The sequence below is a fragment of the Cervus elaphus genome, chromosome 9 (assembly GCF_910594005.1).
Source record: "Cervus elaphus chromosome 9, mCerEla1.1, whole genome shotgun sequence".
In the NCBI taxonomy this organism is placed as follows: Eukaryota; Metazoa; Chordata; class Mammalia; order Artiodactyla; family Cervidae; genus Cervus; species Cervus elaphus.
The window spans coordinates 53,729,840-53,750,887 of NC_057823.1; the positions used below are offsets into that span (position 1 = coordinate 53,729,840).

Consider the following 21,048-nt stretch of genomic DNA (forward strand, 5'->3'; position numbering starts at 1 on the left):
CCTACTGTCAATATACAGCTTGGCTTCAGATCTTGCAATCTTAATTTCTTCAAATTAACTCGGAAACCTTTTAACTGGATAGTTTCTGTAGTACCATCAGTGAAGCCTTAAATATTACATTGGATTCAAATGTATATGTGTGAATTTTAACACTTTTGCTTCATAAATATCCTGCTGTAAGCAGTTCTGCTTACTTTTGTTGTCTTTAGGGGTGTGGGGAGCTCTACAAATTCACTTGCTAGTTTCTATGTATATTTTGATTTGTTTCATTAGCCAGAAAATTCCTTTGGGCAAAATTTTGTGCCTATTAATGTATGGTCTGAGAAATTATGTTTCCTGCTGAAGAGTTCTTTTTTTTTGAAATATTGAAGGAAGTTCATGGCATCTTTAAGTTTCTGCTCTTGGGCTCCATTATACTTGTCTTTGAGAAGTGGACAATTGTAGATTTGGTTATATAAGAACATAGATTCTCTCTCCCAAGAACTATTCTAGCCTTTGTTTCCTCTTTCATCATTTTCCAGACCCTTCTCAGTCATGGTGTCCATGGGTTGGCTGCCAATATCTGGCCCAATTTGTTCCTGAAAAATGTCAACCTCTAGAATGCAGAGATCATTCTTTCTTAACTTTTGTGTAAGTTTAAATAAATGACACTAAGTCTGAGACATTTTAGTTAGTAACCATTTACTAATTTTGCAATGAGTAAAAGAAGGAAGGCAGTATAGTTTTAAAATCTTGCTATTTTAGAAAACCAACTTCTTTTGGAGAATGTATTAAGTATGGATGTAGGAAAATACATGTTTTTCTAATACAGACTATCTAAAAATAAAGATGTGGTATTTTTATTTTCAGTTTTGAAAAATAATATCACTGCCTCTTGTGTCTCTTAAAGTCTAAATTAGATATTCATGTGACATTTTTCCAATGAAATGTCAAGAACCCAGTGTTTTTTGTTTGGTTAGGTTTGGTTTTTTGGCCACAACTCTTAGTGCCTGGACCAGGGATCGAATCCATGCCCCTTGCAGAGGAAGCACAGAGTGTTAATCACTGGACTGCCAGGGAAGTCCCAGCCCAGTGTTATTTTATTCAAAATAAAGTACTTTCAGCTGAGTTAAAGGTCTTTTTAAAGTCCATATTAAAGGTCTTTTTAAATCCACATAATACATAGATACTACAATAAAAGCAAAATAGAATGGAGTAAAAAATATGTCCTTCAAAACTCCCAAGATTTCTGCTAAATATTCAGAGCACAACATATAGGAAATAGGACAGTCCAATGTATTAAAGTCTTGCTTACACTCTGAAAATTTATTTTTCCTTTTAGTTTTTTTTTTTTTTCATCCTCTAGTCAAAGGGCAGTTACTCTTCTCTATGGCCTGTGAAATGACCAGGTGGTCAACATACACTCCAGAGGTGGAGGGATGATTAGGCTCGTTTGTGTTATTTCCTGAATAGCAAACAGGGAATGCTTGGGAATTCTCAGGTAATTTGGAAATACTACTGGAGTATCCAACAGAGCTTGGATTCTACTGTATGTTACAATTTAGCAATAAGTAGATGTAAGTAATTAATGAACATAGTAGTTTCTCCTTTTCATAGTGTTAATATATTATGCTTAGCGAGTTTCTTGACAATAAACTAAGACTTAAGGAAACGTAGATCAGCTGAATGAGAAGACAAAGTTCAAGTATTATCTAGGAGTGCAGTAACTGGTTAGGACTCTGGGTGCCGCTGTTCACCAGTCTGGAAGATGAAGGCAGCACACAGACACCCAGGGTGGGAGGGGGACTTCTTAGAACCACCATCACTGCCGGATTGAAACGTCTCTCTGAGGCTGCCCTGATCATACTTCTGGACCACTTTCTGCTCTGAATTCTCAAAATTGCTCAAAATTCTAAATTTTGTTAATTTAGACTCAGAGAGCAGGGAAACAATACTCTTGGTGCCGGACTGAGAGAATACGAAGCAAGTGAGCAATGGCGATTCGAGTGAAGGTGCTCGGCTGCCGCAGGCTGGTCCTACTGTTCCTTTTTCTGGGGCTGTTGTTGGAAGCCCAGGCTGGGAAGATCCGCTACTCGGTGTCAGAAGAGACAGACAAAGGTTTCTTTGTGGGCAACATCGCCAAGGATCTGGGGCTACAACCCCAGGAGCTGATGGAGCGCGGAGTCCGAATCGTCTCCAGAGGTAGGAAGCAGCTCTTTGCTCTGAACCCGCGAAGCGGCAGCTTGGTCACCGCGGGCAGGATAGACCGGGAAGAGCTCTGCGCTCAGAGCGCGCGGTGTCTGGTGAGTTTTAGCGTCTTAGTAGAGGATAAAATGAAGCTTTTCCCTGTTGAAGTGGAAATAATTGATATTAATGACAACACTCCCGAATTCCAGTTAGAAGAAGTCCAATTTAAAATGAATGAAATAACTGCTCCAGGTACCAGGATCCCCCTGCCTTCTGGGCAAGACCTTGATGTGGGTATGAATTCGCTCCAGAGCTATCAGCTCAGCTCCAACCCTCATTTCTCCCTGGATGCTCAACAGGGATCTGATGGGTCCCAACAGCCAGAGATGGTGCTGCAGAGTCCCCTAGACAGGGAAGAAGAAGCTGTCCATCACTTCCTCCTCACTGCTTTTGATGGGGGCAACCCAGCCCGTTCAGGAACCCTCCGAATTCGAGTTCAGGTGGTGGATGTAAATGACAACCCTCCAGCGTTTACACAAGCAGTGTACCACACGAGTGTACCTGAGAACGTGCCTCTGGGCACTCGACTGCTCATGGTAAAAGCCATGGACCCAGATGAAGGTGCCAATGGGGAAGTAACATATTCGTTTCATAATATAGACCACAAAATGGCACAAATATTTCACTTGGATTCTTACACGGGAGAAATATCAAGTCAAGAACCTCTGGATTTTGAAGAATACACAATTTATCCAATGGAAATTCAAGCTCAGGATGGTGCAGGCCTCATGGCCAGAGCTAAGGTGCTGGTCAAAGTTCTGGACATAAATGATAATGCCCCAGAGGTAACCATCACCTCTGTCACCACTTCAGTCCCAGAAAACTTTCCTCCTGGGGCCATAATTGCTCTTATCAGTGTTCATGATCAGGACTCTGGAGACAATGGTCAAACTTCATGTTCCATTTCTGGAAATCTACCCTTTAAATTAGAAAAGTTAGATGATAATTATTACCGTTTGGTGACAGAAAAAACAATGGATAGAGAACTTACCTCCCAGTACAATATTACAGTAACAGCCACAGATCAGGGAACTCCGACTCTATCTACTGAAACACACATTTCACTGCAAGTGACAGATATCAACGACAACCCCCCTGTCTTCCCCCAGGACTTCTACTCCACCTACATTCTAGAAAACAACCCCAGAGGTGCCTCCATTTTCTGCGTGACAGCCCATGATGCTGACAGTAATGAGAATGCACAGGTCACTTATTCCCTGGTGGAGGACACCATCCAAGGAGTGCCTCTATCCTCCTATGTCTCCATCAACTCAGACACTGGAGTCCTATATGCCTTGCGATCGTTTGACTATGAGCAGTTCCAGGACCTGCAGTTGAGATTGATGGCTCGTGACAGCGGGGACCCACCACTCAGCAGCAATGTGTCTGTGAGCATATTCGTGCTGGACCAGAACGACAACACACCTGAAATCCTGTATCCTGCACTCCCCACGGATGGTTCCACCGGTGTGGAGCTGGCACCCCGCTCTGCAGAACCAGGCTACCTGGTTACCAAGGTGGTGGCAGTGGACAGAGACTCAGGACAGAACTCCTGGCTATCTTACCGCCTACTCAAGGCCAGCGAGCCAGGACTCTTCTCTGTGGGGCTGCACACGGGCGAGGTGCGCACAGCGCGGGCCCTGCTGGACAGAGACGCGCTCAAGCAGAGCCTGGTGGTGGCGGTCCAGGATCACGGCCAGCCCCCTCTGTCAGCCACCATCACGTTCACTGTGGCTGTTGCTGACAGCATTCCAGAAGTGCTGGCCGACTTGGACAGCATTGAAACTTCCTCCCACCGGGACAACTCCAGCTTCACGTTGCACTTGGTAGTGGCTGTGGCCGCGGTCTCCTGCGTCTTCCTCGCTTTTGTCATCGCGTTGCTGGTGCTCAGATTGCGACGCTGGCACAGACTGCGTGCGCAGACTTCAGCAAGTGTACTGGCAGGCTTGCCCACCTCTCACTTTGTGGGCGTGGACGGGGTGCGTGCTTTCCTGCAGACCTATTCGCACGAGGTCTCGCTCACCGCGGACTCGGACTCTCGGGGGAGTCACGTGATCTTCCCGCAGCCGAACTACGCGGACACGCTCATCAGTCAGGAGAGCGGTGAAAAAAAAGATTTTCTGTCAGTACCTCAGTCTTTACTTGAAGACAAAAAGGAAACATTTTCTCAGGTAAATCTTTTGTAGTAAATTTGTCTAGATAAAAATGATTTCTGTGTTTACTTACTTGCTTTCACTCTTTACTGCTAAAAAGTCTCTATTTCCGGTCTTTGTGTTTATATTTACAGACCCTGGGAAATCATTATTAAGTGTTTCTATCCAAGTATATTTATAATTGTTCTTTCATTGAAAAGGAGATCGTAATTAATCATAATGTAGTTGGTTGGGACAGAGTTGTGGAAAGAGCATTGCATCAGAAACAAGGAGATTTGGCTTCTAATGTTTTCTTGCTTGCTTCTGGCCAAGTAAATTTTTCTTTACCATGCTCTTATCTGACAATGATAGATTTTGACTAGGTCTACAAATATTTATGTGACTGATTCTGTTTTTGGATATCCTTAGGTTATAAATATCTCCTCATCTACTCCTAAATTTAACATATATGTCATCTGTTGGGGTGCTGTCTTATTTGGGAATATTTTAAGAGGTAAAGATTGTCTAAAGTAGTATTTTAGGTTGTGTTAACATAAAATTATGGAAATCTAGGTAAGCCGAAAATTTAAACTATTGTTGAAAGCGGTTTTTTAAAAATATGTTTTATGCACACTCAAGAATACACCAAATGTTTAAGTAAGTTACAAAATGAAGTAATAAAATGGATGACAGAAAATTTCCTGTGCAACGTGAGAAATAGTTTAAAGCCTCCTGACTTGTATATTATGCCTGTAATGTAAATAATTAACAAAAATCAAATATATATTTCACTTTAATGTATTAGCTCTTCACAAGAAATGCATCATAAGTAAGTTCATCCTTTAAAATACTCTGTTCCAATAAATTAAAGAGATACATATAATATAAAATGAAAAAAGCATAATAAGGCACAAATAAAAATAAATATCTAAATGGACCAAAGATGGACAGAAAGTGGTGAGCCAGGCTAACACTAAAGCGGGAATTCTGGTCTTGGACTTACCTTTATCGGACAAATCTGTATACAATGTTATACACAACAAATATAGAATAACTACTTTTATATGAAACTATGGAGACTCTACAACAATTTAATACATAATCATCACATGCACAAAAAATGGCAGAGAAAATTTCAAAGTACCAATAATATACATGCTTTATAACATATGCTTAAATCACAAATTGGGTGGTGGGGGATAGGGGAGAGGTATTAATAATAAAAAGATACAGACCTTGCATTGTAAGATGAATAAGGCCGTAGGACCCAATATATAGAGTGGAGACTATAGTTGATAACATTATATTGTATAATAGAAATTTGCTAAGAGTGTAATTTAATTCTCTCTCACACATACACAAAGGTAAGTATGTGAAGTGATGAATGTATTATTAGCTCAGTAGGAGGAATCCTTTCACAGTGTATATATAGCAAATCATCATGTTGTACACTTTAAGTATCTTAAAATTTTATTTAAATTTATAAAGCTGGAAAAATCACAAAGCAAATACTTTAAAAGAAAACAAAATGAGCATTTAAATCCATACCACTAAACTACTATTGGATTTTAAAAATCACAATGGAAATAAAAACTCAAAAATTAAAATATTATTTATTTAAAATTGTGGAATGCCTCTAAAAGATATTTAGGGTTACATTTGTAGACAACCATAAGAATTTCAAAAAACAAATTATTAAAATTAATGAAGTTAGCTCGACAACAAGAAATAAAGCAAGAAATATATAATATCAGTATAAAGAAAATAACAGGAAAGGGAGCAGAGTATAAATTATTGAAATGCAAACCAGGAAGAATTCTGATGGTGAAGCAATAGAAGCTGACACTAATGGGGAGAAATTGAATCTTCTGTCAAGTCAAGTGCTGGGACTAATATTGGCTAGGCAGATAGCAGGACTAAAATTCATTTTAGAGATCTTAAAAGAAGACCCAAAATTCTGATTATAGACAAAGACCTGGGAAAAGAGAAGGAAAACCAAGTGAGAATGGGAAAAAATAAAACAGCTTAATACTAAGCAAGAAGTATGAGTGGGAAATAATATACTGTGTAAAACCAAACCTTGTCAAAGACAAAGAAACAGAAAAATCTTTAGAGAAACTGCAAATAAGGGATGTCAAGTGGTTACTTAATGAGACTCAAAAGTATCAAAAGAGTATTGAAGAAAAAGTTTTAAGATACAAACTAGAGGTTCTACTGGAAAACATGGTGAGTTGATAAGAATTGTTTCCAATAAATATTTCTTCAGTGTTCTCAGAGGAATGGATTGAAAATGAAGAAAGTTCAACAGGGAAGAACTCAAAGGCAAAAAGTCTGAAATGAAACCAGAAGTGTGCCATCTTGCTAAAGAATTGATTCAAAGTCCTATCTACTATATTTAATATTTATGGCTTGTGACTAAATGGGGTTTACTACTTATGGATGCAAGAATATTTCAGTATAAGAAAATCTAATATAAAACTTCATATGAAAAGATTAAAGATAAAAGCTGTTCATGTCAATAGAGGCATAATAAAGGTCTTGAGAACATTCAACACATGATTAAAATCTTTTCACAAACTGAAAACTGAAGGAAATGTACTTAAACTGACAAAGAATATTTGTCAAAAACTTACAGAACTATCCAAAAAAAAAAAAACACATATAGAACTATCCAAAGCAATCTACAGATTCAATTCAGTGGCTATCAAAATCCCAATGCCTTTTTTATAAGTAGAAAAAAGTCTATCCTAAAATTCACATGAGGTATCAAGGGACCTCAAATAGCCAAAACAGTCTTGAAAGACGAACAAACCACTTTCAGTTTCCTTCATGTTTATGCTGCTTCTCACTCCAAGCATTTGTACTAAGGTTCTAGAACAGTACTCCAGCCTCTTTCTTGATTCAGTCATACCCTTTAGGATCCAAGTTCAATCCTGTTCTGAAAAGTATTTTCTGACCACCACCCCCCCCCAGGTTGAATATCCTTCCTATGTATTCTCCCATTGCCCAGGGTTTCCAACCATCATAGTATTTGTCATACTCTATTAAAATACTCGGTTTACTGTGTCCTCCCTTATCATGTAAATTCCCTTAAGAACTGGGACTGTGTCCATCAGGTGCACCAGTTCTGTCTACAGCATCAGTCAGGCAAAGTGTCAGGCAAAGGTTAGTCACTCAATTAAGTGTCTGATAACTCAATAATTTAAATACAGATTTTGGAAAAAATACAGGTTTTGAAGTTCAGTACTAAGCCATTAAGCACATAAATTTAAAATACATAACATTAGAATATAATGTAGCTAATGTTTTTAGATTAATCTTACTTTCTCCCAATATGGAATAAGAGGTTGAAGATCTTTGGCTTAAGGGTAGAGGCTACTTTGATTAGTGCCTCCAAAGTTCAACAGTTCTTTCCTTGCTACTATCAAGATCACATTCATTCACACCATTCTTATTCATTCTGAGGGGAAAAAAAGACTCCTGACTTGAAAGAGCAATCTCTCAGGTACCTTAAAACTGTAAAATTCTTCAAAGCATCTTGAAAGTGACAGGAGTAACACGAAGTAACTGGATTTGCCTGGGAGAATGCAGAAATTACTTAGGCCTCAGGGCGTCGCTGTTGACTACCTAAGAAGTAAGCCTGTGAGACGTCCAATCCAACATTACAATTTCCATAACACAAAGAGCTGGGCATTTGGCCCGCAAGGTTCGGGGCGGCAAAGAAATTCAGTCCAACAGCCCACTAGTTCTCTCCACAGTGACCTGGGTCCCGTGAATGCTGGTCACTTCAGACCCTGAGGAATAAAGATTGGAATCCCGAGCTGGAGGCTGGAAGTTGCCTGGGAGAAAAGACTGCAGCTCAAGAAATGGCGGCTCTGCTAGATTTGCCACATCGCGGAAGGTTTGTCTTGCTGTGCCTTCTTTGGGTGGCCCTGTGGGAGGCTGGAGCTGGGCAGATGCGCTATTCAGTGCCAGAAGAGATAGAAAAAGGGTCATTCGTGGGCAGCGTTGCCAAGGATCTCGGGCTAGAGCCTCTGGCACTAGCGGAGCGCGGGGCCCGCATCGTCTCCAGAGGTAGGACGCATCTCTTCGCTCTGAACCCGCGAAACGGCAGCTTGGTCACCGCCGGCAGGATAGACCGGGAGGAGCTCTGCGCCCAGAGTGCGCGGTGTCTGGTGAGCTTTAACATACTCCTGGAAGATAAATTGAGTATTTATTCAGTAGAAGTGGAAATAAAAGATATTAACGATAATGCCCCTCGCTTTGGAGTAGAGGAAGTGGAGCTAAAAATTAGTGAAACGACTACGCCAGGATTCCGGATCCCTCTTAAGAGCGCGCATGATGCAGACGTCGGAGAGAACACTCTCCAAAAGTACGAAATTAATTCAAATGACCACTTCTCTCTGGACGTGAGAAGCGGGGTGGATGGTAACAAGTACCCGGAGCTGGTGCTGGGACGCGCTCTCGACCGTGAGGAGGAGGCCGTACACTACCTCGTTCTCAAGGCTTTGGACGGGGGCGACCCTATCAGATCTGGCACCTCCCGCATCCGCGTGACGGTCCTGGATGTGAACGACAACGCTCCTGTTTTTACACAGCCCGAGTACCGTGTAAGTGTTCCAGAGAATACTCCCGTAGGCACCCGGATACTTACAGTGACCGCCACTGATGCAGATGAGGGATACAATGCCCAGGTGACATATTTTCTGGAGAAAAACCCTGAAGAAACCTCAGAGGTATTTGAGCTTAAGTCAGCATCTGGAGAAATAACAATCACAAAAAGCCTAGATTATGAGGATGCCAAATTCCATGAAATTGATATTGAAGCTCAGGATGGCCCAGGCCTTCTGACCAGAATGAAGGTCATTGTCACAGTTCTGGACGTGAATGACAATGTCCCAGAATTCTACATGACATCTGCTACAAGCTCAGTTCCTGAAGATTCTCCTCCAGGAACCATAATCGCACTTTTCAATGTACATGACAGAGACTCTGGGCAGAATGCATTTATCACATGTTCACTCCCAGAGAACCTTCCTTTCAAATTAGAAAGGTCAGTGGACAATTATCACCGATTGGTTACAACCAGAATCCTTGACAGGGAACAGTTTTCCTCTTACAACATCACTGTGACTGCTAAAGATGGAGGGAGCCCATCTCTGTCCACAAATGCTTACATTTTGCTGCAGGTGACAGACATCAACGACAACCCTCCCACCTTTCCCCACACGTCCTACTCTGCCTACATTCCTGAAAACAACCCCAGAGGTGCCTCCATCTTTTCCGTGATGGCCTGTGACCCCGACAGCAACGACAATGCCCATGTAACTTATAGCTTGGCTGAGGACACCCTTCAGAGTACACCCCTGTCCTCATACATCTCCATCAACGCTGACACTGGTGTCCTCTACGCACTGCGTTCCTTTGATTATGAGCAGTTCCGTGAACTTCAGTTATGGGTTACAGCACAGGATGGTGGGAATCCACCCCTCAGCACCAATGTGTCTGTGAGCATATTTGTGCTGGACCAGAACGACAACACACCTGAGATTCTGTACCCTGCACTCCCCACGGACGGTTCCACGGGCGTGGAGCTGGCACCCCGCTCCGCAGAGCCCGGCTACCTGGTCACCAAGGTGGTGGCAGTGGACAGAGACTCAGGACAGAACGCCTGGCTGTCCTACCGCCTGCTCAAGGCCAGCGAGCCAGGGCTTTTCGCGGTGGGGCTGCACACGGGCGAGGTGCGCACAGCGCGGGCGCTGCTGGACAGAGACGCGCTCAAGCAGAGCCTGGTGGTGGCGGTCCAGGACCACGGGCAGCCCCCTCTCTCGGCCACCGTCACGCTCACCGTGGCTGTGGCTGACAGCATCCCAGACATCCTGACTGACCTAGGCAGCCTGAAGCCCTCAGTGGACTCTGACGGCTCAGGCCTCACACTCTACCTGGTGGTGGCGGTGGCCGCGGTCTCCTGTGTCTTCCTAGCCTTTGTCATCGTGCTGCTGGCGCTCAGACTCCGGCATTGGCACACGTCGCGTCTGCTCCAGGCTTCGGGCAGCGGGTTGGCTGGCGTGCCGGCGTCTCAGTTTGTGGGCGTGGACGGGGTGCGGGCTTTCCTGCAGACCTATTCGCACGAGGTCTCGCTCACCGCGGACTCTCGGGGGAGTCACGTGATCTTCCCGCAGCCGAACTATGCGGACACGCTCATCAGTCAGGAGAGCTGTGAGAAAAAGGATTTTCTTTCAGAAGATAAAGAAGAAACATTTTCTCAGGTAAACTCTCTTCACAATATTCCTGTGAGTTACTTTGCTAAAAGAAATAAATTTACCTAATTACTTAGCTGTCTCCACAGTTTACCATACCTTTTCTATTTCCCATATTTCTTTGTGGACATGTTCAGTTTAAGAAATAGTCCTCATGTATTATTTTTCACTAGTTCTAAGTGTTCACATGGTGTAACAGGGAAGAGGAGCTAGAATCATTATGTCATTAGTATAAATCGGGAATTAGTAGGTGAAGATGATATTTAGGTTATCAAAAGAGCCTTAGGTTCAAGAGGGAGGGGTCATATAGATACCTGTGGCTGATTCATGTTGATGTATGGCAGAAACCAGCACAATATTGTAAAGCAATTATCCTCCAATTAAAAAAAATTAATGCATTAACAACAACAAAAAAGAGCCTTAGGAACTGGGGTATCTGGTTTCTCCTACTTTCTTTCTCATCCCTTAGCAAACCATCCCAATCCTCCTGAATCAACAGTTCTTTGTTAGATATATGAATGTTGACTTTTGTTTCCTCAAATGTCTCCCTCTTTTAAAATCTAATACTTTCTTTATATTTGTATTTGTTTATGAATATTAATAAATACTGTAGTTGTTTGTTTTCATCTCAGTCTTTATGTTTTTCCTTCAGTTTAGCAGTGAGATTCCTCATATTTTTTTATTTGAATGATCCCTACTAAAGATGTGTTTAGGAATAGATATGCTTCACCATGTTTCAGGAAGGTATGTCATGCAATCTCTGTTTAGTTCAAAATATCATTAGCCTCTAAAGTAGCTGTGTTCCTTTAAGAGTAATTAAGTTATCATTTGCTGTGTTAATATAATACATGGTTTGTATAATAGTTAAGGTGTGTCTGTTCCCTGTTACTTTTTATTTTTCTCATATGTGGAAACAACATTGCCTTTTTATCTTTAAAAATAATATATATCCTCAAGGAAGTCAGAGACCATATCAAATAATTGCCCCTAAAGATTCTCTTTTTACATTTCTCTTCTCAAAGTTTCCTACTCACAGCAGCTGTTGAAAATGTTTCCAGTTCCTCCACCAACATCAGTCCCCCTTACAGCCAAGTTTTCCTCCCCCATTCCTCTTCCCATGTTGGCTTTTAGTATGTTAGTTATATACTTAATAACAAAGAACAAAAAATACACTACTATTCTGTGTAACTGGGATCATCTTTTATTTGGAAATAATCCTGTACTAAGTCAGTCATGTATATAATGGTGCCATCATTCTTTAAGATGTTGTGATTCTTTATATGAATGTTGCCGAAGCGAGCACAAGATGTTGTGATTCTTTACTGTTTAAGGGCACCTGAGGGAAATTGTGTTATTACTATTACATAATTTTCTTTGAGATAAAGTTGGCACTCACTGTGGAATAATACAAACATTTTGCAAGTAAATAAAGTACGAACTGGGGAAAATTGAAAACAAAGTTCCTTTTAGTGTATACAGTAATTCTTCATGATATAAATGCCTTAGGCATAGCTGTATAATGCATCATGATTGAAATGACAAATGAGTTCCTATTACTGTGCTTGGAGAGGAAAACAAATACAGGAAAAGGATTTCTGGAATACAAAACAAAAGTTTATCTCTGCTAGTTTCAGTTTTGGTCCTTAAAAACATCTTCACACTCTAATTTTAGGCAAAACAGACTACTTTCAGTACCCTGAAGTTCTGTGGTTTTTCTCTCACATCTAGGTATTGCCATATTATTCTGTCTTGTATCCAGGCCTTACCCCTCCCTGATCTACTCCTCTCAGGTTTCTTGGGAAAACCTTTGCTAACCTCCAAGGCCAGGTTGGAGGCCCTCTCCTTGCCCTTGGCCTCTGACCTTATGGCAGTATCTCACTGCACTATAATTCCTTGTTTGCTTTTGTATCCTTATAACTCCATGAAGGAAGTAGCTGTGTTTGTATCGTTAAATCCCCAAGTATTGTCAGATACTCAATTATATGTGTGTTTAATGAATGGGTTAAATGGAAAATATTGAAACTAAAATGTCAAGCTATGAAGGGCCAATTTCAAGAGGCATACCTTATAAATGTGACTGATATTTCTGTGCAGTTCTTAAACTTTGAACATTTCAAAACAGTAACTTCAGCATGTTTGACGCAATATTCGTGGCATTCAGGTTAACTCATGGCTTATTAAGGAAGATATTCTAAATCTTTTAACATATAGCGGTTCAGTTATGTGACACAAAAACTGAGCCCATTACCTCTGAGCAAAAAGAATTTCACGTGCTTGGAAACTTAAAAATTTCTGACTTAGATTTGTCAGAGCGTGCAGTGAACGGTTATGCCTCTGAGCGTCGCTGTTCACCACTCAAGAAGGAAAACGCCGCTGAAGAGCTAGTCCTTTTCCTTGTTTCCAAAGAGCAGAGAACCAGCAAATCACACTTGGAAGATCCGAGGCTGCCTCAAAGCTCACCCCGTCAGTCAGCCAGCTCTGTGACCTATAAATTAGGCCCACGAAAGTCTTAGTTCCTTGATAAAATAAGACTGAAGTCTGCCTTGGGAAACTGGAACCCAATTCAGAGAAAATAATTCACTAAAACGGAAATGACCAATTACCAGAGATTCAGAAAGTGCGGAAGACTGGCCCTGCTGTGCGTGCTTCTGGGGACGCTGTGCAAGACCGGATGCGGGCATATCCGCTATTCGGTGTCAGAGGAGCTGGACAAAGGCTCCTTCGTGGGTAACATCGCCAAGGACCTGGGGCTGGAGCCCCAGGAGCTGGCGGAGCGGGGAGTCCGCATCGTCTCCAGAGACAGGATGCAGCTCTTTGCTCTGAACCCGAGAAGCGGCAGCTTGGTCACCGCGGACAGGATAGATCGGGAGGAGCTCTGCGCTCAGAGCCCACAATGTCTGGTGAGTTTTAACATCCTTGTTGAAGACAAATTGAACATTTTTGAAGTAGAAATAGAAATTAAAGACCTTAATGACAATGCTCCTGATTTTCTGATGGAGGAATTGGAAATAAAAATTAGTGAACTAACAGTTCCTGGAACTCGGTTTCCACTTAAGACTGCATTTGACCCAGATGTGGGCACGAACTCTCTGCTGAACTATCAGCTCAGCCCCAATGACTACTTCTCCCTGGCTGTGAAGAGTGTCACTGATGGGGCCAAGTATCCAGAGCTGGTGCTGCAGCGGGCTCTTGACCGGGAGGAAAAGAAAGTTCACCAACTTGTCCTCATTGCTTCTGATGGTGGTGACCCTGTCCAGTCTGGCAACTTGGGCATCCAAGTGACAGTGCTGGATGCGAATGACAATCCACCAGTATTTACCCAGCCTGAGTATCGAGTAAGTGTTGAAGAGGACCTGCCGGTAGGCACCTGGCTGCTCACAGTGAATGCCACTGACCCTGACGAAGGATTCAATGCTCAAGTATCCTATGTACTAGATAAAATGCCTGGGAAAATCGCTCAGATTTTTTATCTCAACTCAGTGACTGGGGACTTATCAATATTAAAAAATCTAGATTATGAGGATGCTACTTTCTATGAAATTAAAATAGAAGCACAAGATGGACCAGGTCTCCTTTCAAGAGCTAAGATTCTGGTCACAGTTCTGGATGTGAATGACAATGCCCCAGAAGTTACAATTACTTCTCTCACAGGATCAGTTCCAGAAGAGTCAGCTGCTGGAAGGGAAATTGCTCTTATCAACGTGCATGATCGGGATTCCGGGCAAAATGGACAGGTCACAGTTTTTGTCCTGGGAAATATGCCATTTAATTTAGAAAAATCAATAAACCAATATTACCGCTTAGTGACAGCCAGATCTCTGGACCGTGAACAGGAGTCTGAATATAACATCACTCTGAGAGCTACAGATGGGGGTAGTCCGCCACTGTCCACAGACACACACATCACCCTGCATGTGGCAGACATCAATGACAACCCACCGGCTTTCACTCATGCCTCCTATTCTGCCTACATTCCTGAAAACAACCCCAGGGGAGCCTCCATCTTCTCTGTGACAGCCCAGGACCCTGACAGCATTGAGAATGCCCACATTACCTATGCACTGACTGAGGATACCATCCAAGGGGCGCCTCTCTCCACCTACGTCTCCATAAACTCAGACACTGGAGTCCTGTATGCTCTGCACTCCTTTGACTTTGAGCAGGTTAGAGACCTGAAGCTACTAGTGACTGCTAGTGACAGTGGGAACCCTCCACTCAGCAGCAACGTGTCTTTGAGCCTATTTGTGTTGGACCAGAATGACAACACACCTGAGATTCTATACCCTGCCCTCCCCACTGATGGTTCTACCGGTGTGGAGCTGGCACCCCGCTCCGCAGAGCCTGGCTACCTGGTCACCAAGGTGGTGGCAGTGGACAGAGACTCGGGACAGAACGCCTGGCTGTCCTACCGCCTGCTCAAGGCCAGCGAGCCAGGGCTTTTCGCGGTGGGGCTGCACACGGGCGAGGTGCGCACAGCGCGGGCGCTGCTGGACAGAGACGCGCTCAAGCAGAGCCTGGTGGTGGCGGTCCAGGACCACGGGCAGCCCCCTCTCTCGGCCACCGTCACGCTCACCGTGGCTGTGGCTGACAGCATCCCAGACATCCTGACTGACCTAGGCAGCCTGAAGCCTTCAGTGGATCCTGACGACTCCGGCCTCACACTTTACCTGGTGGTGGCGGTGGCCGCGGTCTCCTGTGTCTTCCTAGCCTTTGTCATCGTGCTGCTGGCGCTCAGACTCCGGCATTGGCACCTGTCGCGTCTGCTCCAGGCTTCGGGCAGCGGGTTGGCTGGCGTGCCGGCGTCTCAGTTTGTGGGCGTGGACGGGGTGCGGGCTTTCCTGCAGACCTATTCGCACGAGGTCTCGCTCACCGCGGACTCTCGGGGGAGTCACGTGATCTTCCCGCAGCCGAACTATGCGGACACGCTCATCAGTCAAGAGAGCTGTGGGAAAAGCGAGCCTCTCCTGATATCTCAAGATTTACTGGAAATGAAAGGTGACTCCAACGAGCTCCAGGTGAGTTTCTTTCTTTTAATATTTTAAAGAACAGTTATGCCACTGTGGTTATTATAAATTTTTAATACACATTTATTTGAAAATAAAACAATGAAGTAGTCATTGGTTCTTTTGTTTAAAGGTGTTCCTCTCTTCTTCTGGGATTGTGATGGGGCTGCACTTCCATGCCTAGTATAGCTGAGTGGGCCTAGTAAATATTTCTGACCAATACATTGTAAATAGAATTATGTGACTCTCTTCCCAGAGGAAATCCTAGTTGTCATTGTAAGAATTACCAGATCTCTAACTTATTCTTTGAAATTGTGACTGTGCCTCCTATCTAAGTCCTTGAATGACTGCAATGAAAGAAGAGCCCTGTGGTTGACTCAAATTGATTTGTATACCTGTGATAAGTAGATGTTTTATTTTAAATCGCTGTGATAATGAAGTTTGTCACTTCAACCTACCTAGCCTATCCTGATAAACAAGTATATAGTATTTTAGGCTCTAATAATATGATGCTTAACTCCTTCCAAGACAGACCAAACTGGATTCATCCTGATAACATAAAAACGATAGGGTAAAAAATATAGAGGTTTGTAAAATTCTTTTACCTGGCATGTAGTCCCTACTTGGTGTACTTTAAAGTGTGTGTATTTGTGTGTATCCATATGGATTTCAGCCTTTTCTCTGAAGGTGGGAGGCTCAATTGCCTAAACAGTTGTGAGCCTTGGAGTGGCATTCCTTGTCCTTTGAGACAGATTATAAAATGTAAGGAGATATGTCTTAGCTTCTTTGAGAGATTTCCAGACCATCCACTTCAACCATGGAAAAGGAGTCCTAAAACTTTTTATAAAAATATTTATATATTTATTTGACTGCACTGGGTCTTGGTCACAGCACTCAGGATCTTCAATCTTCCTTGTAGCATATGGGATCTCGTTCTCTTACTTGGTATTGAACCTGGCCCCCTGAGTTGGGAGCATGGAATGTTAGCCACTGGAGCACCAGGGAAGTCCCATGCATCATGCAACTCTCTTGAGCTATAAATTGTTGACCCATTTTGAAATTTATGAAATTATTTTCACCCATAAAGTTACATCAGAGAGTCATCCAAAATTAGGCCTAAATAGATTTCATTAGGTCTTAAACAAAGGAGTACATCTCTCCTTCAGTGTGTTAGGAAGGGATACATTCAAACATGAGTGACAAAAGGGCCTGAACAAAAGAGCTGAAAACAGAGAAGGGTGTAGTCTCACTTAAACCTGCAAATGCACCACAGAAAAAAGGCACATTACCTTTGGAATATTTGTTAGGAAAAATCTTTATGATACTAATGTAACTTTCCTTGTAACGAGAAAAAATATTAAATGGCTAGGGCCACAGGAACTTTAGATGTTCAAAGAGAATTTTCTAAGAATTTCATGTAAAATATAACCTACACATATATTGGAAAAATACATAGAGTACAAAGGCATCTATTTGTATGGATGATAAGTCTCAGCATGCCATTTTCACTAGAAAGGATTTTTTAAGGATAGGCAAGACTTCATTGCAATAAATGGGAGGAGGGTTTATAATAAAAGGAACAGAAAGTATCAAGACACGAAGTAGGGCAAACAAGGGAAAGGCTGTCTTAGGAAAACAATGATCTGTCTTGACTGGAATGTAAAAGGAGTATGGATTAGCACCGCAGGGTAACAGAATAAATTGTTTGGTTGGTATCTAATCTGTTAGTGCATTTGAAATAAAGGTGTTTGTCTGTTTTACTTACCTGAGACTGGTTTAAGGAGTATAGGTAAGTTTCAAAATGGGAGTGTCTAAGAACTTTCAATTCCTCTCCAAGATTTACCAGTGATCAAATCAAACTCATTACACATATTAATGTGTAAATTGACTGGAACTGAGTATTGGCATTAAGGAGTATTTGTGTATAAAATCATATAGTAAAAAAGCATTGATGTCATTAAAATAAATATACTTACATGAGATTTAGTTTTATGAAAGCAGATGTGTGCTCAAATACTAGATTGGTCTCTTTAACAAACTATCAGGCTCCTTTGTACTTAATGGGAAGGTTACATATACTTTAAAATGTTGAGCAATATAGTAAATAAGTCTAGGATTTTTACTTTCTCTTTTCCAAAGATTAAATGTTTTTATCCACTAACAATAATCTAATTAGTTACATCCATACTAGTCATGCCAGTGTTTATAAATACAGTAGACTCACTGAAGATATTTTTGCCCTTCAAAAAAAATAAATAAATAAAAGCTGTATGCCGTATGGAAAATCTTTAATGAAGAAAGAAGAATAAAATGATGGCAACTTTTAAAAGATGATGAAAATCTACACAATATCAGATTTGAAGGAAAAATTTGAATAGTTCTTTCTAAAAAATAAAAAGACAAGATATATTAATAGATTCAAGAGCTCACACTTTGAGGAATAGGTAGTTGGGTAATATGCAGTTTTCTCAGGCAACCTCCTGGTGCCGCTGTTGACCAAAGGGAAAATAAGCGTTCTCAGTTCTGCAGGAGTGGCCGGAAGTGTTTTCTTTCTTGCTTTGTCCTGTACGCATCAGAATGCAGACGCACCTCCTGTGCAACCTCAAGTGCCTGACAAATCGTACCCTCAAATCACAGAAGTCCAGGGTGCTGTGTTGATTATTTAAACATCCCAGAGACATCTTGAAGAGCAGCTTCCCAGAGAGTTCAAGAAATGCTTAGGAGCTTCAGAAAAGCTGAAACAATGAAAAGTCAGGTACTGTTTCTCTTCCTGCTGTCATTGTTGCGTGGGGCAATCTCCCAGCAGATCCAGTACTCTATTCCAGAGGAGCTGGACAAGGGCTCAAGGGTGGGGAACCTGGCCAAGGATCTAAGGCTCAGTGTCCAGGAGTTGCCAGCTCGAAAACTGCGGATTAGTGCAGAGGACTTTTTCAGTGTGAGAGCAGAGAATGGGGATTTGCTAGTGAGTGGCAGGATAGATCGAGAGAAGATTTGTGGGAGAAAATCTGAGTGTGCTGTAGAATTTGAAATGGTTGCTGACAATCCAATGACTATTTTCCATGTAAGTGTTGCAATTCAAGATATTAATGACAATGCACCACATTTCATTGCAAAAAGCATTGACTTGGAAATCTCTGAGTTAGCCTTACCAGGGGTAAAATTCTCTCTGGATTCTGCGCAAGATGCAGATGTAGAAAGTAACTCACTGAAGAAATATTTCATCAGCCACAATGAGCACTTCTCTCTGTCAACAAAGCAAAGTCCTGATGGAAGTAAATACCCAGAGTTACTGCTGGAAAAATCTCTGGACAGAGAGCAGCAGAATTCCCACAGTTTAATCCTGACTGCCATGGATGGTGGGGACCCTCCTCTAAGTGGCACTACCCTGATCCGGATACAGGTCACTGATGCCAATGATAATGCTCCAGTGTTCAGCCAGGACACTTACAGGGTTAGCCTCCAAGAAAATGTGCCCCGGGGAACCTCCGTGCTGCAGGTGATGGCCACTGACCAGGACGAGGGCATTAATGCAGAAATCACCTATGCCTTCCTCAATGCCCCAGCAAGTGCCAGCCTCCTCTTCATTCTCAATCCAAATACTGGTGACATCACAACCAATGGTACATTGGACTTTGAAGAGACAAGTAGATATATGTTGGGTGTTGAAGCCAAGGATGGAGGTGTACACACGGCTCACTGTAATGTTCAGATTGAAATTGTTGATGAGAATGACAATGCCCCAGAGGTGACATTCATGTCCTTCTCTAACCAGATTCCTGAGGGCTTAGACCTGGGAACTGTAATAGCCCTCATTAAAGTGCAAGACCAGGATTCTGAGCAAAATGGTTTGGTAACATGCTATATTCAGGAAGAAGTTCCCTTCAAATTAGAATCCACCTCTAAGAATTACTACAAGCTAGTGATTGATGGTGCCCTAGACCGAGAGCAGAAGGCAGAGTACAATGTCACCATCGCAGCCACTGACAAAGGCAAGCCTGCCCTTTCCTCCAGTACAAGCGTCACCCTACATATCCGCGATGTCAACGACAATGCTCCAGTTTTCCACCAGGCCACCTATGTGGTCCACGTGGCAGAAAATAACCCGCCTGGCGCTTCCATCGCACATGTCAGCGCCTCCGACCCTGACCTAGGGCCCAATGGCCACGTCTCCTACTCAATGGTGGCCAGCGACCTGGAGCCGCGCGCGCTGTCGTCCTACGTGTCCGTGAACCCGCAGAGCGGCGTGGTGTTCGCGCAGCGCGCCTTCGACCACGAGCAGCTGCGCGCCTTCGAGCTGACGCTGCAGGCCCGCGACCACGGCTCGCCCGCGCTCAGCTCCAATGTGAGCCTGCGCGTGCTGGTGGGCGACCGCAACGACAACGCACCCAGGGTGCTGTACCCGGCGCTGGGGCCCGACGGCTCGGCGCTCTTCGACACGGTGCCCCGCGCCGCGCAGCCCGGCTACCTGGTCACCAAGGTGGTGGCTGTGGACGCAGACTCTGGACACAACGCCTGGCTGTCCTACCACGTGCTGCAGGCCAGCGAGCCCGGACTGTTCAGCGTGGGGCTGCGCACGGGCGAGGTGCGCACGGCGCGGGCCTTGGGCGACAGGGACGCGGCCCGCCAGCGCCTGCTGGTCGCTGTGCGCGATGGGGGACAGCCGCCCCTCTCGGCCACCGCCACGCTGCTCCTGGTTTTCGCCGACAGCCTGCAGGAGGCGCTGCCGGACCTCAGTGACCGCCCGGCACCCTCTGACCCCCAGGCTGAGCTGCAGTTTTACCTGGTGGTGGCCTTGGCCTTGATCTCGGTGCTCTTCCTCCTGGCAGTGATTCTGGCGGTCGCCCTGCACCTGCGACGCTCCTCCAGCCCTGCTGCTTGGGGCTGCTTTAAGCCTGGTCTCAGTTCCAAGTCTGCACCTCGGGTTCTCCCCCACTACAGTGAGGGAACATTGCCCTATTCCTACAATCTGTGCGTTGCTTCACAATCAACTAAGACAGAATTTAATTTTCACAATGTGACCCTGGAAACGGCTCCCCCTGGGGATCTCCTAGGTGAAGATCCTTCTATGGATATAGGTACCAGTAACGAAGACCCCCAAATCGCCTATGATTCCTCTTTTTCCCATCAGGTGAGTTTCTGCAGACTTACTTAAATTTTATTGCTGTATTTCATTTTCAATAGTGCATTATTAATTTTGGTCCTTCTTCATTGTTCTAGTGATGGCAGTGGGAGAGGAGGTATATTGGATGGGTTGAGACTGGTTTCTTGATTGCTCAGTAGTCTTGGTGGTTAATTATTACTAGTTGTTACTTCTCAATTTGTACTCTCGGCATTTCTGTACTTCAGCAAATCCTGCTAAAAACAGCTTTTTCTGTCACTGCCCTTAGTAATAGCACTGCCCTTACATGCCTTTTTTTCAAGATTGTA

At 43.4% G+C, this 21,048-nt stretch overlaps 3 protein-coding genes across 3 annotated transcripts in view; all 3 read left to right on the forward strand.

Annotated features, from left to right (window-relative positions):
- Positions 1-1,811: 1,811 nt before the first annotated feature.
- The window catches only part of LOC122700799 (protocadherin gamma-A2-like), a 177,193-nt gene continuing 157,956 nt past the window's right edge, over positions 1,812-21,048 (forward strand). Inside the window, exons 1-3 of the mRNA XM_043913845.1 lie at positions 1,812-4,408; positions 4,514-4,585; positions 8,119-10,627. Coding sequence (XP_043769780.1) covers positions 1,974-4,408; positions 4,514-4,585; positions 8,119-10,627 — 5,016 coding nt within the window. The 5' untranslated portion in view covers positions 1,812-1,973. The remainder of the gene's footprint in view (positions 4,409-4,513; positions 4,586-8,118; positions 10,628-21,048) is intronic.
- On the forward strand, positions 12,895-18,308 carry LOC122700284 (protocadherin gamma-A3-like). Its single transcript, XM_043913040.1, has 2 exons — positions 12,895-15,633; positions 18,198-18,308. The coding sequence occupies exons 1-2, from the start codon at positions 13,210-13,212 to the stop codon at positions 18,285-18,287; spliced, it is 2,514 nt and encodes an 837-aa protein (XP_043768975.1). The 5' UTR covers positions 12,895-13,209; the 3' UTR covers positions 18,288-18,308.
- On the forward strand, positions 18,335-20,773 carry LOC122700289 (protocadherin gamma-B1-like). The gene has a single exon (XM_043913045.1). It carries the CDS (start codon positions 18,335-18,337, stop codon positions 20,771-20,773), a length of 2,439 nt encoding a protein of 812 aa, XP_043768980.1.

Coding starts and splice junctions, on each gene's coding strand:
- LOC122700284 (XM_043913040.1), top strand. CDS start 13,210: ATGACCAATTACCAGAGATTCAGAAAGTGCGGAAGACTGGCCCTGCTG. Junction 15,634..18,197: donor GTGACTCCAACGAGCTCCAG/GTGAGTTTCTTT, acceptor TGTACGCATCAG/AATGCAGACGCACCTCCTGT.
- LOC122700289 (XM_043913045.1), top strand. CDS start 18,335: ATGCTTAGGAGCTTCAGAAAAGCTGAAACAATGAAAAGTCAGGTACTG.